General features: G+C 39.4%; 1 protein-coding gene across 1 annotated transcript; it reads left to right on the top strand.

The window, feature by feature from the left end:
* The first annotated feature begins 2669 nt into the window (after positions 1–2669).
* On the top strand, positions 2670–7906 carry LOC136753803 (E3 ubiquitin-protein ligase TRIM35). Its single transcript, XM_066710194.1, has 6 exons — positions 2670–3309; positions 5751–5846; positions 5970–6200; positions 6313–6335; positions 6421–6580; positions 7132–7906. Exons 1-6 carry the CDS (start codon positions 2926–2928, stop codon positions 7513–7515), a joined length of 1278 nt encoding a protein of 425 aa, XP_066566291.1. The 5' UTR covers positions 2670–2925; the 3' UTR covers positions 7516–7906.
* Positions 7907–14975: the final 7069 nt, after the last annotated feature.

Genomic DNA, 14975 nt, shown 5'->3' with positions numbered 1-14975 from the left:
ACCGGGTACCACTCATCTCCACTACAAATAGGAAAAAGAGGCTACAATTTGCACAAGCTCACCAAAATTGGACAGTTGAAGACTGGAAAAGTGTTGCCTGGTCTGATGAGTCTCGATTTCTGTTGAGACATTCAGATGGTAGAGTCAGAATTTGGCGTAAACAGAATGAGAACATGGATCCATCATGCCTTGTTACCACTGTGCAGGCTGGTGGTGGTGGTGTAATGGTGTGGGGGATGTTTTCTTGGCACACTTTAGGCCCCTTAGTGCCAATTGGGCATCGTTTAAATGCCACGGCCTACCTGAGCATTGTTTCTGACCATGTCCATCCCTTTATGACCACCATGTACCCATCCTCTGATGGCTACTTCCAGCAGGATAATGCACCATGTCACAAAGGTCGAATCATTTCAAATTGGTTTCTTGAACATGACAATGAGTTCACTGTACTAAACTGGCCCCCACAGTCACCAGATCTCAACCCAATAGAGCATCTTTGGGATGTGGTGGAACGGGAGCTTCGTGCCCTGGATGTGCATCCCACAAATCTCCATCAACTGCAAGATGCTATCCTATCAATATGGGCCAACATTTCTAAAGAATGCTTTCAGCACCTTGTTGAATCAATGCCACATAGAATTAAGGCAGTTCTGAAGGCGAAAGGGGGTCAAACACAGTATTAGTTTGGTGTTCCTAATAATCCTTTAGGTGAGTGTATATAAAAAAGAATACATTCATGTCACATAGATTAGATTCATTACCACAGAAGTCTTAAATTCCCATTTACCCAGCAAATACAGAAAATGAAAAATAAACAAAAAGTTAGGAGTAAGCGAAACCAGTCTACTGTACAACAATGGGAGCAGGATACAACATTACATTTCTGTTAATAAAAACATGCACATTTAATAGTGTTAAGGTACAATGCTTCAGTTGAAGCAACCCTTCGGGTCCCAGTGAATCAGGCACCCCAGTGAGCGCTTCCAGTAACAGTGTAGACTCTCAGCAGGAGACAGGCCCGGGAAGTAAAGTCACTGACACAATGTCTGTTCGTTTATCTTTATTTATTGAAAATTTCACATTGCCTTTTATACATCTACAAGCAATATTTCAAAGGAGGTTTGGGGCCTGTATTTTCTTGGCAAGTGTCCCGGGGCAGTTCCGAGACACGGGAAGCAATAATTGATAAGGTATTCTTTCTAATTGGGGAAACAATATTTCTTCCAGACATGGAAGCACTGGTACCAAGGACACAGCACACAGTATACTGATAAGAACATGTTATATAGTTTTGGTTCGTTAACTAAGGAATGTCCACGGCAGTAGAAATTATCTCTATCTGTCACACAGATAAGTCTGAGCAGAGAAATTCAAATAAGAACAAGGAAACCCTTATAAGAGCAAGTTTTAACAAGTATCTTACTGGAAAGCAATTTTACCCCAACAAATAGCAATTCAGTAGCAGGATGCTGCCCCCCAGAGGAAGCTGTAGCTCTGAACCTCAGCTGTGTCCCAGTACAGGGTAAAGTACGGTGGTTTCTTGTTGGAAAGTTTCTGTCAGCTGGTCTTTAAAATGTAGATCTTATGCATCTGTAGATCAGGTACACTGTCAGAAATTTTTACCAGTTCTCATCTGCAGCAATTTGTAGATGTGTTCCTGTAAAAAGTGGGACTTCTAATGAAAAACATAACACAAAACAGTATTTCTCATAAAAGTCCATGTCGTATGTGGGGTTGCCAAGTTAAATAATTGGATATATGACTGCACATAGAGCTGGTGGAGAGCGGTGAAATAGTAAGGATTAGGGAGTCGGCCGGATCGATCATCACCCTCGGCCTCAGATTGCTGTGGTGATGAGGTTGCCTGTGTTGCAAAGGGTGCTTGTGGATGCACTTTGACATGAAAAAACACATCCATATTTCCTTTGCCTTGTTCCTTGTAACACTGAATACAGCTCCTGAGTTGGTGACACACTACTGATTTGCAAATAGATATTGTCATGTTGGGAATGTTTTTGTCATTCTGTACAATATCTTCTGTCAATGTCTTCTTTAAAATAAGGTGGTGTGATTCCTCATGAATTAATATTCTAATACAACTGGATTAACACAAGAAAGTGTTATGCACTGCATATGACTTCTGATGTCAATTGCATGTATAAGAGGGTTAGGGTTCATTGTACCTTACTGTAAAGTGTTAGTGCTTTTGTAAATCAAATAAAGTTTTACTTCTACCATAATAAAACAAATAATTTCAGACCATTGTAAATGTGAGAAAATGTATATCTTAATTGAAGCACGCTCTACTGACAAATGAATCAGTTAAAGCACAGAATGAAATGCATAGATAGCAATACTCCTGCACAGCTTCTGATTCATTTTCTCCAAACTCCCCCTCTAGTAAACATCCTGCATGACCCCCCTGTAAACCAAAATGGCTGTGGTGTCAGTGAGTTTGAATGAATCGGTGAAAGAGTGAACATCAGTACATTTACAAATGACTGGGAAGGTAGTAGGAACAGAACAGGGCAACACACCTCAAAATAATTTACTCCAACCATGTGATTTCTAAATCCAGTTTTAATACAGTTCAGCAGGAAATGCTGCCCCCTAGTGGAAACTGTAGCTCTGCTCCTCAGGTGTGTCCATCAGGAAGTGAAAGCTCTGCCGACAGCTTGTCTCCTGTAGTTACGACAGGTATCCGTGTTTGTTCATTTGTTTGTTTAGTTAAAGTTTAATACTCTTTGAAAGCAGGAACTACAACATTAACTGAAGCATTAAATCCAGATACAGTTTCAAAGGAAAATAGTTTTACCTATAGGTGTAAAAACAGTCAGTGAAAATTAAAGCAAATATAAGACTGTGATCAGAAGCCATTACTGAGAGCAGGAGCTCTGTGTTGAAAAGGCAGCAAGACCTTCTGTAATGGAAGAGGAGCTCTCCTGTCCTGTGTGCTGTGAAATCTACAAGGATCCTGTACTACTGACATGCAGCCACAGCTTCTGTAAAGCCTGTCTGGAGCAGCACTGGGGACAGAAGGGCTCTCAGGAATGTCCAGTGTGCAGGAGAAGGTCTTCTAAGGACAGTCCTCCCCTCAGCCTGGTTTTAAAGAATCTGTGTGAGTCCTTCTTAAAGGAGAGAAGTCAGAGACCCCCAGCAGGGAGTGCAGCGCTCTGCAGTCTGCACAGAGAGGCACTGAAGCTCTTCTGTCTGGAGGATGAAGAGCCTGTCTGCTGGGTCTGTCAAACGTCTATAAATCATGAAAACCACAAACTGTGTCCATTGCAGGAGGCAGCACCGAAGTACAAGGTTTTAAATCAATATTTTTTTATCTGAAGATTTATTTTTAAGACTATGATTGTTGTTTTCTGCAAGTTATATATATATATATATATATATATGTATATATATATATATGTATACATATATATATGTATATATATGTATGTATACATATATATATGTATATATATGTATGTATACATATATATATGTATATACACTCACCTAAAGGATTATTAGGAACACCTGTTCAATTTCTCATTAATGCAATTATCTAACCATCCAATCACATGGCAGTTGCTTCAATGCATTTAGGGGTGTGGTCCTGGTCAAGACAATCTCCTGAACTCCAAACTGAATGTCTGAATGGGAAAGAAAGGTGATTTAAGCAATTTTGAGCGTGGCATGGTTGTTGGTGCCAGACGGGCCGGTCTGACTATTTCACAATCTGCTCAGTTACTGGGATTTTCACACACAACCATTTCTAGGGTTTACAAAGAATGGTGTGAAAAGGGAAAAACATCCAGTATGCGGCAGTCCTGTGGGCGAAAATGCCTTGTTGATGCTAGAGGTCAGAGGAGAATGGGCCGACTGATTCAAGCTGATAGAAGAGCAACTTTGACTGAAATAACCACTCGTTACAACCGAGGTATGCAGCAAAGCATTTGTGAAGCCACAACACGTACAACCTTGAGGCGGATGGGCTACAACAGCAGAAGACCCCACCGGGTACCACTCATCTCCACTACAAATAGGAAAAAGAGGCTACAATTTGCACAAGCTCACCAAAATTGGACAGTTGAAGACTGGAAAAATGTTGCCTGGTCTGATGAGTCTCGATTTCTGTTGAGACATTCAGATGGTAGAGTCAGAATTTGGCGTAAACAGAATGAGAACATGGATCCATCATGCCTTGTTACCACTGTGCAGGCTGGTGGTGGTGGTGTAATGGTGTGGGGGATGTTTTCTTGGCACACTTTAGGCCCCTTAGTGCCAATTGGGCATCGTTTAAATGCCACGGCCTACCTGAGAATTGTTTCTGACCATGTCCATCCCTTTATGACCACCATGTACCCATCCTCTGATGGCTACTTCCAGCAGGATAATGCACCATGTCACAAAGGTCGAATCATTTCAAATTGGTTTCTTGAACATGACAATGAATTCACTGTACTAAACTGGCCCCCACAGTCACCAGATCTCAACCCAATAGAGCATCTTTGGGATGTGGTGGAACGGGAGCTTCATGCCCTGGATGTGCATCCCACAAATCTCCATCAACTGCAAGATGCTATCCTATCAATATGGGCCAACATTTCTAAAGAATGCTTTCAGCACCTTGTTGAATCAATGCCACGTAGAATTAAGGCAGTTCTGAAGGCGAAAGGGGGTCAAACACAGTATTAGTATGGTGTTCCTAATAATCCTTTAGGTGAGTGTATATGTATGTATATATATATATATATGTATATATGTATATGTATATATATATATGTATATATGTATATGTATATATATATATATATATATATATATATATGTATATATATATATATATATATATATATATATATATATTTGTGTAAGTGTTTTGATTTGAAAGATGTATTTTGCATTTCTGGTAACTGGGGCCTAAACTTTGACATGACATATGTGAGCAATTATTTCTGTGTGTGAGTGTGTTACAAGTGAAAGTGAGATTTGTCAGTTTTAGGTCTCTTAAGAACGTGAGTCTTGAATTTATATCATGCTAATCATATTAATAAAAGAGAAAAACATGTTATATCAATTATCACAAAATAATCAAAATGAGCCTGAAGGAGGTCAGTTCAATTATAAGTTTTGAAAACTCAACAAGAAACAATTCCAATGAAATAACAATTACACATTTTATAATGAACACATACACACAAAATATACAATTAGAAAGTTCATGAAGTATTAAAAATCCACCTTAAAAGGAACCCTACAAACTAAACCCCTACTTTAATTTTATGATAAATGGGGACAGAGGGCAATATGACCTTTTACACAGGTTGTTTCACTTTGTGTTCTCCACATGCTGTAGGTCAGTTTCACCAGATCTTGGACCAAATCATTTTATGTATTTTTTTCATAAAATGGATCAATGTGAAGATATGTGTATGTCCTATCTTTACAGGTGTGATTTATAATATTTAAAATATATAACATCTCTTACACAATAAGAGACATTGCTTCACACAACCTCTTAACTTATACAATTCACAAATGAGCAACTTTCATGCTCACCTGAAGATGCACCAATTATGCACAGATTTAGATGGTGTGTGCCAAGTCAAACCTCAATCATTATTACACTGATATCAGCAAATACGTTTTATTATATGAATTCTCTATGTGATTCCTCTCTCTGTGCAGGTGCTCTTGTATTGTCTGTGTTGCTGGTGTTTCTCCAGTTCGGTGTCAATTCTGTCATTTCATTCCAGGAGGAACTCAAAACTGCACTGGAGCCCCTGCAGAAGAAGCTGGAAGCCTTTAATAAAGTGAAAGAAACATGCAGTCAAACCACAGAACACATTAAGGTAAACTCCCCATAATAAGGATTTATATATATATATATATATATATATATATATATATATATATATATATATATATATATATATATATATATAAAGTTATGCACTAAATGTTTTCCATTCCAGACCCAGGCCCAGCAGACAGAGAGGCAGATAAAGGAGGAGTTTGAGAAACTTCACCAGTTTCTACGAGATGAAGAGATGGCCAGGATAGCTGCACTGAGGGAGGAAGAGGAGAAGAAGAGTGGCATGATAAAGGAGAAGATTGAGAACTTGACTAGAGAGATATCATCCCTTTCAGACACAATCAGAGCCCTAGAAGAGGAGATGGGAGCTGAAGATATATCATTCCTGCAGGTGAGGACTGTTTACTCTGTGAATGCAGAGTATTCACTGCTTCATCACATTCACACTCATGTCAGTGTTTGTGTGGCAATATTTAGTAACCGGTCATGTTGTTGTTTTCCAGAACTACAAGAAGACAAAGAGCAGGTATGTGAACTCCAGCCCGTCTTGCTCTTTTCTATTGTACTGAATCCAGAGCCACAGCAGCCCTGACTCCTGAATATTATTGCAGAACCCAGTGCGCAGTGCAGGATCCAGAGGGGGTTTCAGGAGCGCTGATAGATGTTGCCAAGCACCTGGGCTCTCTGAAGTACAGAGTGTGGGAGAAGATGCTGGGGATTGTTCAATACAGTGAGTACTGGGGGGCAGGGGCACTAGGAGGAGCTATATATAACCAATAATAATAATACAGTTGTCTAAGCCCTTACATGTTAAATACTGTATGAATGTCTCAATAAAAATCAGGGACATTCCATTAACATGACTCTCCAATTGAAATGTAAAAATCTGTATTTCAGCAACAACAACTGCATTTTTCCATTATTTTCCATTTTGCATTTGCAGCTGCTCTTTGACTCACCCCAAGTCAAGCGAATCTAGGACAAAATAAACTTGTTAACTGCTTCAACATACAGGTTGTCCAAACTCCTGAATTTAGAATTGTATTAATATAATGAAAGGAACGGTTAAGGTATTTTTATTTACTTTTAACTGCCATCACAACATATCACGTTAGACATGTATGAATGTCTTTGTGCAGGTCACTGTTGAATTCTAACTATAACTTTACAGGAGCTGAAAGTTATAGTTAGAACTTCAACAGTGGACCTGCCACAAAGACATTCTTACATGTCTAACAGTGATATCAGTCTGTGATGGACAGTTAAAGCTTACTAAAAATACCTTAACGTTTTTCATTATATTAATACAATTCTAAATTCAGGAGTTAAGTCAGAAGGCACTGCTGGGATGTTGGAAAGACAGTTATTGCTGGTGTTTGGGTGTGAGCAAAGAGTCCAGCAACAGGAAAGGAAAACTCACTGTGAGACCAACAGAAGGATTCTGGACCATAGGTCTGTGGGGAGAGGAATACACAGCACGGACGTCACCACTGATACCACTCAGTGTGAAGAGGAAACCCCAGAAGATCAGAGTGCAGCTGGACTATGACAGGGGGGAGGTGTCATTCTCTGACCCCAGGGACAGCACACCTCTCTACACCTTTAAAGACACTTTCACTGAGAGGTTGTTTCCATTCTTCTATCCAGGTATTGACCCTGTTCCTGTGCGAATGTGCCCAGTGAAGGTGTCTCTCTCAGTGCAATAGCACAGTGTTGGGGTAAAGATCAGGCAGCGCTGCTGTGAAGAACACACTGAGTGGAGCTGAGACCCTGCTGGCCACTGCAGGCTGACAGGATGTGTGAGAGGAGACCAGTCCAACTACAATCACTGACTTCATTATAGTTTATTATATGAAACTCGATCTGTCTCATGGGGAATTGATTTATTATTTTTCAATAACCAATTTACAGGTTTTTGTTCATTTAAATTTAGAATTCATAAAAAAATGCTGGACATAAAATAAAAAAACATGTTAGAATAAAGGGTTTTAAACAGTCTCTCTGTATACTTGTATATTTATATGTGTATGTGCTCTGAAGGAGATGTGATTGAAGGTCAAAACCTCAGTCCAATTAAATAACATACTGTTTCTCTGAGTTTAACTCATTGTCTCTGTTTATTGCTCAATTTAATGTATTGCTTAGACCAGGGGTGATTAACCCTGGTCCTGGACAGCTATAGGGCCTACATGATTGTGTTCTATCCAGATCGTTAACTGCTCTCTGCCACGATTTGCACACACTACTCCACTGCTCCGCTCCCTCCACTGGCTCCCGATACCGGCACGCATTCAGTTCAAGACTTCAAGACCCTCACCTACCGCTGTCTTGACCACACTGCACCAAGCTACCTTCAGTCACTCGTCTCTCCATGTATCCCCTCCAGACCACTGTGTTCCTCCAGAAGACCAACTCTGCCTCCTCTCCACTCTCCTTCCTCCAGAGCCACTCCTTCTCATCCCTGGCCCTTAAATGGTGGAACGACCTGCCCACCGAAGTCAAAACAGCAGAGTCCTTGACCTCATTCCGGCGCTTACTCAAGACGCATCTTTTCCAACAGTACTTGTAATTAAGTCCTCTATCCCTGCTAGATAGCACTTCACAGTTTTATTATGCTCCTCGCGTTCTTGATTGTTTTCCTCCTTACTCCCTTTCCCGTAGCCCTTGTCTGTGACCCTACATCTTGACAGCACTTAGCTTCACCGTCCAGGATGTAGGAAGTCACTTACTGTACTTGTGTAAATTGTAAATTGGAATTTGTAAAATGTATTATTTTGAATTGCTGTTTTAGCTAAATTGAATTTGTAATGATTGGTGCCTTGTACTTCACTGCATTTTTGCACTTTGTTTGCACTTATGTTGTAAGTCGCCCTGGATAAGGGCGTCTGCCAAGAAATAATAATAATAATAATAATAATAATAATAATAATAATAATAATAATAATAATAATAATATATTGTCAAAAGTGTAGAATTTAAAACAAGGGCAGTCATGTTCATACTGTACAATGCACTAGTTTGAGCTCATCTGGATACTGTGTACAGTTCTGGGTTCCACACTTCAAGAAATAAATCACTGCTCTAGAGGCAGTTCAGAGGAGAGCAACCAGACTTATTCCAGGTCTGAAGGGAATGTCCTACTGAGAGACTGAGGGAACTGAACCTTTTCACCTAGGTGGGAACTTGATTCAAGTCTTCAAAATCATGAAAGGCATCAACCACATCAAACCAGAGGAGCTTTTCCAGATCAGCAGGGACACACGCACCCGGGGACACAAATGGAAATTGGGCTTCAAGGCATTCAAGATAGAAATCAGGAGACACTGCAGGCAAATCAGATCAGGCAGTGCTGCCGTGAAGAACACACTGAATGGAGCTGAGACCCTGCTAGCCACTGCAGGCTGAGAGGATGTGTGAGAGGAGACATTTTCAGTAAAATCAGATGTATGGTTAAAGTACATTAAAACTACAATTAATTAATTAATTAATTGCAAGTCAATTAAATTAATCCTTTGATTTTAAACAGTGACATAAACTAAGACCTCAAAGTGGCTCTTGCTGTGCTTCTCCATGAATACTTCAATAGCTGTTCCATATCTGTCATACAACATAAAATAAATACATTTAAAAAAAGTTTTCCAGTCACTTGCAATTATTTATTTTAATTGACTGAGTTAGTGGGTGAACAACACATAGCATATTATCTTCACTCAGAATTAACATAATAACAACTTTGAATTAATCATATTTGGAGTATTATAATTTGAAAAACAAATGTTATTTTTAATTCACAAAAGCTGAGCACCCTTTCCTCAGTTTTGAGTAGCGGTTTATCATCTGGCGCGGCACAAGCTACAAATCCACAATGTTTGCTCTGGGGAGGCGGGAGGGAAGGATGATTCAAAAGGAAGATTTGGGATTCGATTCCAAAATTGATTACATGTCTGAGTAACAAAATGTTAATGACTTTTTTAACTTAAACAAAATAACAAAACTCTTTATACAGAAACAAAACAAAATGTTCTCTAAAATATATATATATATATATATATACAGCTCTGGAAAAAATTAAGAAACCACTCCAAGTTCAGAAATCAATGTTAAGAGGTCTCTTAATTTTTTCCAGGTCTGTAATGCTTCCCTTAAATCTGGTGGCTTTCCTGAAACATTTTACATAACTTCACAAAAATTATGTTTCAGTATGCAGTACAAAAAATATAATAGAAGTTAACTGTTAATTAACTGTAAATTATCATACTTTATAATGATTAAAATAAGTAGAATAAGAAGTTATATGAAAACAAGCATTACTAATATAACAGAAACAAAACATTTAACCTGCTTTGAATTGTTACAGGCAAGTTATGAAAGGTAAAAAATGATCATGCCTCTGTGTGACCCTATTGCTCTTGAGAGACTGAACTGAAAGGGATTTGGGAAGTTGAATTTCCCCCCAAAGCACTTCCTACAATTCCTAAATATCTATTTGTTTTCTATTTGAATGGAGCAAACGGCAACATTCCTGCCCTGTGATTTCATGAGGAAATAAGTTTATACTGTGTTTGTATGTGTCAGTGTGTGTGTTTATACTGTGTGTTCATACACTTCACACCCATGGTGTGTCAGTGTACTTGTGTGACCCCTGACCTACCTTGAGGTAATGGCCCAGGTTGCCCTCCAGCTTGGCATCGATGATGTAACAGGATTCCTTTCCATCATAGAACTGCAGAGTGTTCTTCCACAGGGGTGAGCCCTCCCCCCATCAGCTCCAGCATGGGCGCCCTGATGGCCAGACTGTGAGTGGACTTCAAAGAGAATCCAAGTGTGGATTTCACTGCAACCTGCTTCTGAACTGAGTCTGAGAGAAAGAGAGAGGTGGTGGGAGGTTGAAAGTGTGGTCCAGAGAGGGAGAGTGTAGGAGAGCGTAGGATCAAGGGTCATCCATAGATCAAGATGGGGATGTCAGCAGAAGGTGAGGAAGAGTGGGAGAAAACAGGAGATCCGATTTGGAGAGGTTGAGCTTGAGGTGGTGTGAGTGCATCCAGGCAGAGATAGCAGACAAGCAGGAAGAGATGCGAGAGGGGATGAGAGGGTCGGAAGAGGGAAAAGACAGGAAGATCCGGGCATCATCAGCATAGACAGTAGACAGTAGTCAGTCAGTCAATGTATTAGTCAGTCCATCAGTGTGTCAGAGTGTCATTGTGTCAGTGTGTTTTTAGTAACAGTCCAAGTCAAAACCACAAGCAATCCTTAAAAAAATGATATGTTAACACAGTCAAAACCAACGCAATCCTTCTACACAAAAAACAAGGAGAGCGAGGTAGGTCCTTATATAGTACGTTTTAGAACAGTCAGTAATTATAAGTAATTGAGATGGTTCTTGTGATATACAGTGCCTTGCGAAAGTATTCACCCCCCTTGGCATTTTTCCTATTTTGTTGCCTTACAACCTTGAATTAAAATAGAGGGTTTGTATCATTTGATATACACAACATGCCTGCCACTTGTCACTGTTTCATCCCACACATCCCATAATTCACAAGCTCACCACCAGAGGTCATCATCACCCGAATACTAGCTCTCACATGCCCCAGCAATCAGCCACTTTACATTCCTCGGCACCATGTGCGTTTTCTCTATCATAATTTCTCTTCACTGCCCTCTGCTCCCCTCTGCTACACATTTAAACCCCTCTGTGACTCCTATGTGATGCTAAGTCTTGTCTTCTTCCCTGTAGCAATTCTAAGTGTTCCTTGTTTCCAGTGTTCTCCTGTTTATGACCTCTACTTGTTCCTGACACCCGATTCCTGGATTCTCTCTACTAACATGTTTCCATGGTCTCTGACCCTCTGCCTGCCTTATCTAGTACATTTTCTGAATCCTCCTGAACATTACTGTTTCCCGGCATTGACCCCAGCCTATCCCTGACTACCTCTCTTTCTCTGCACCTGGGTACCTCTCCACAGTATTGACTTTAGGGGAGTGAATAGTTATGCATGCTCAAGTTTTCAGTTTTTTTTGTCTTATTTCTTTCACAATAAAAAAACACAAAAAAAACTTGAATGTGCATAACTATTCACTCCCCTAAAGTCAATACTTTGTAGAGCCACCTTTTGCAGCAATTACAGCTGGAAGTCTCTTGGGGTTCGTCTCTATAAGCTTGGCACATCTACTGGGATTTTTGCTCATTCTTCAAGGCAAAACTGCTCCAGCTCCTTCAAGATGGATGTGTTCTGCTGGTGTACAGCAATCTTTAAGTCATAGCACAGATTGTCAGTTGGATTGAGGTCTGGGCTTTGACTAGGCCATTCCAAGACATTTAAATGTTTCCCCTTAATTACTCGAGTGTTGTTTTAGCAGTATGCTTAGGGTCATTGTCCTGCTGGAAGGTGAACCGTCCCAGTCTCAAATCTCTGGAAGACTGAAACAGGTTTCCCTCAAGAATTTCCCTGTATTTAGTGCCATTCATCATTCCTTCAATTCTGACCAGTTTCCCAGTCCCTGCCGATGAAAAACATCCCCACAGCATGATGTTGTTCTCTGGTTGTTGTGTTTGTGCCAGACAGCGTTTTCATTGATGAAAAAAGCACAATTTTAGTCTCATCTGAACAGAGTACCTTCTTCCATATGTTTCACCAGTCTTTGGCAAACAGCAAACGTGTTTACTTATTTTTTTCTTTAAGCATTGTCTTTTTTCTGGCCACTCTTCCATAAAGCCCAGCTCTGTGGGGTGTATGGCTTAAAGTGGTCCTATGGACAGATACTCTAATCTCCGCTGTGGAGCTTTGCAGCTCCTTCAGGGTTATGTTTGGTCTCGTTGTTGCCTCTCTGATTAATGCCCTCTTTGCCTGGCCTGTGAATTTTGGAGGGCGGCCCTCTCTTAGCAGGTTTGTCGTGGTGCCATATCTTTCAATTTTTTAATAATGGATTTAATTGTGCTCCATGGGATGTTCAAAGTTTCTGATATTTTTTTATAACCCAACTCTGATCTGTACTTCTCCACAACTTTGTCCCTGACTTGTTTGGAGAGCTCCTTGGTCTTCATGGTGTCACTTGCTTGGTGGTGCCCCTTCCTCAGTGGTGTTGCAGACTCTGGGGCCTTCAGAACTGGAGATCATGTGACAGATCATGTGACACTTAGATTGAACACAGGTGTACTTTATGTAACTAATTATGTGACTTCTGAAGGTAATTTTATTTAGGAGCTTCATAGCAAAGGGGGTGAATACATATGCACACACCACTTTTCCATTTTTTATTTTTTATAATTTTTTAAAACAGGTTTTTTGTTTTCATTTCACTTCACCAATTTGGACTATATTGTGTATGTCCTATACATGAAATACAAATAAAAAATCATTTAAATTACAGGTTGTAATGCAACAAAATAGGAATAATGTCAAGGGGGGTGAATACTTTCGCAAGGCACAGTATCCTTCCCAACAAGAGGGCAGGACAGGAGTGTCTGTTAGGTGGATGAGGAACTCATTGGCTGAGATTCAGATAAAATAAATTCTTCAGTTGCTAGGAAGCCACGAAAAAATTACCTGAGAAGCTGCTGAGAAGCATTTGCCTGTAATGTTAATAATATAACATTGTATTGTCTAAATCATTGCAAAATGTGATGAAAACACAATTATTACACAATACAATAGTTTAAGAACAGATAATACATCATTATAGAGGATTCATAATGGATTAAAAATGGTAAAATGGTAAAATGATTAAAACAAGGCACATTAAAAGCATTTACAATTCAAATTCTGAAGTATGAGATATTGACAATTACAAATTCAATTCCAGCTGAAAATGTCTAAATTTCAATTCAATTCCAATTCCAAAGACTGAAACATTCACAATTCCAATTCAATTCCAATTAGAAGAATCACAATTCCAATTCATGAATTTGAATTACAAGAATCATTAAGAATTCAAATTGGTACTGATCAATTCAAAAAAGTACAAGATTTGAGTTGGAATTAGCCCATGAATTTCCATTTAAATTGAATTGAGCCCAACCCTGACAGAAGCTGTGGCAGCATGTCAGTATTACAGGATCCTTGTAGATGTCACAGCACACAGGACAGCAGAGCTCCTCTTCCATTTCAGACCTTGCTACCACTTATCCAGTTACACAATCACAGTCCATCTTATTCTCTGTTACACGGACACATAATTTACTTTCACCTTTGCTGGAACGCAGACTGAGTAGGTGTTACTGTGTTTCTTTTCTCGTTTTATTACAGATCTTGAAAACTGATTACATTTAGATATTTGTCTGAAGCCAGAACAACAATACAAAATTGTAACTTGCAGAAAATCAATCTTCAGGCAAAGATCTCCTCTTTCCTGTTGGATACAGCTGAGATTGAGACCTAGGGCTATCTCTAGGAGTCAGTGTCCTCCTGTAGTCTTGTAAAGGGAGTTTACAAATAAATCATGATACGAAAACAAAAGAGCAGTCTTATATTGCAATGTGTTGATTATTATGCATGAGGCAAATCTATTTGTACATCTGTAGTTGAACAAGATGTAATCACCTGATAGAGAAGACTGCAACCTATTGTCTATCTGAAGATATAAAAAGGCTCCTCCAACTCACATCCTTAGTTCTTTTCTTCATGTGAGAGGAGGGCTACAGGTTGACCTTATTGTTTTCTAATAAACTTGATAATCCTTCATCTTTGTATCCTGAGAATTTCTGAAAATCACTTCACCTGTTTGCATGGTCTGAGATAAACAAAACACACATTTTCCTCAGTTTACACTACCAGCCATCTGGATTATTCTGAATTCATCATGAAGTAACATGGGATGGGCAAGGGAGGTTACAGAGATGGTACTGGATGGGACAATTTTCTATTGGTAGGACTGCAAGAGGGAAGCAACATTGACAAATATTCTGGGATTCTCATGTTTTCTCTGTAAAAACTATACTTAATTATCTAACTTATAAATAACTTCTGTAAGACTTGTCAGTGTAGAAATGTATTACAATATCTACTTTAATTAGGTAGTACAGGACACTGACTTCCAGGGTTGGGTACCTGTGTTTTGATCCCTTTGCAGTTTTCTTCAACTTCAGTCATGGACTAGATGCATTTAACTGCCAATTACCTACTTGTGTTGATTTGACCAATCTAACTGTGTGGGAGACCTTGCATTG

This window comes from Amia ocellicauda, chromosome 7, assembly GCF_036373705.1.
Source record: "Amia ocellicauda isolate fAmiCal2 chromosome 7, fAmiCal2.hap1, whole genome shotgun sequence".
Taxonomy (NCBI): domain Eukaryota; kingdom Metazoa; phylum Chordata; class Actinopteri; order Amiiformes; family Amiidae; genus Amia; species Amia ocellicauda.
This window is presented reverse-complemented; position numbering and strand designations above follow the sequence as displayed.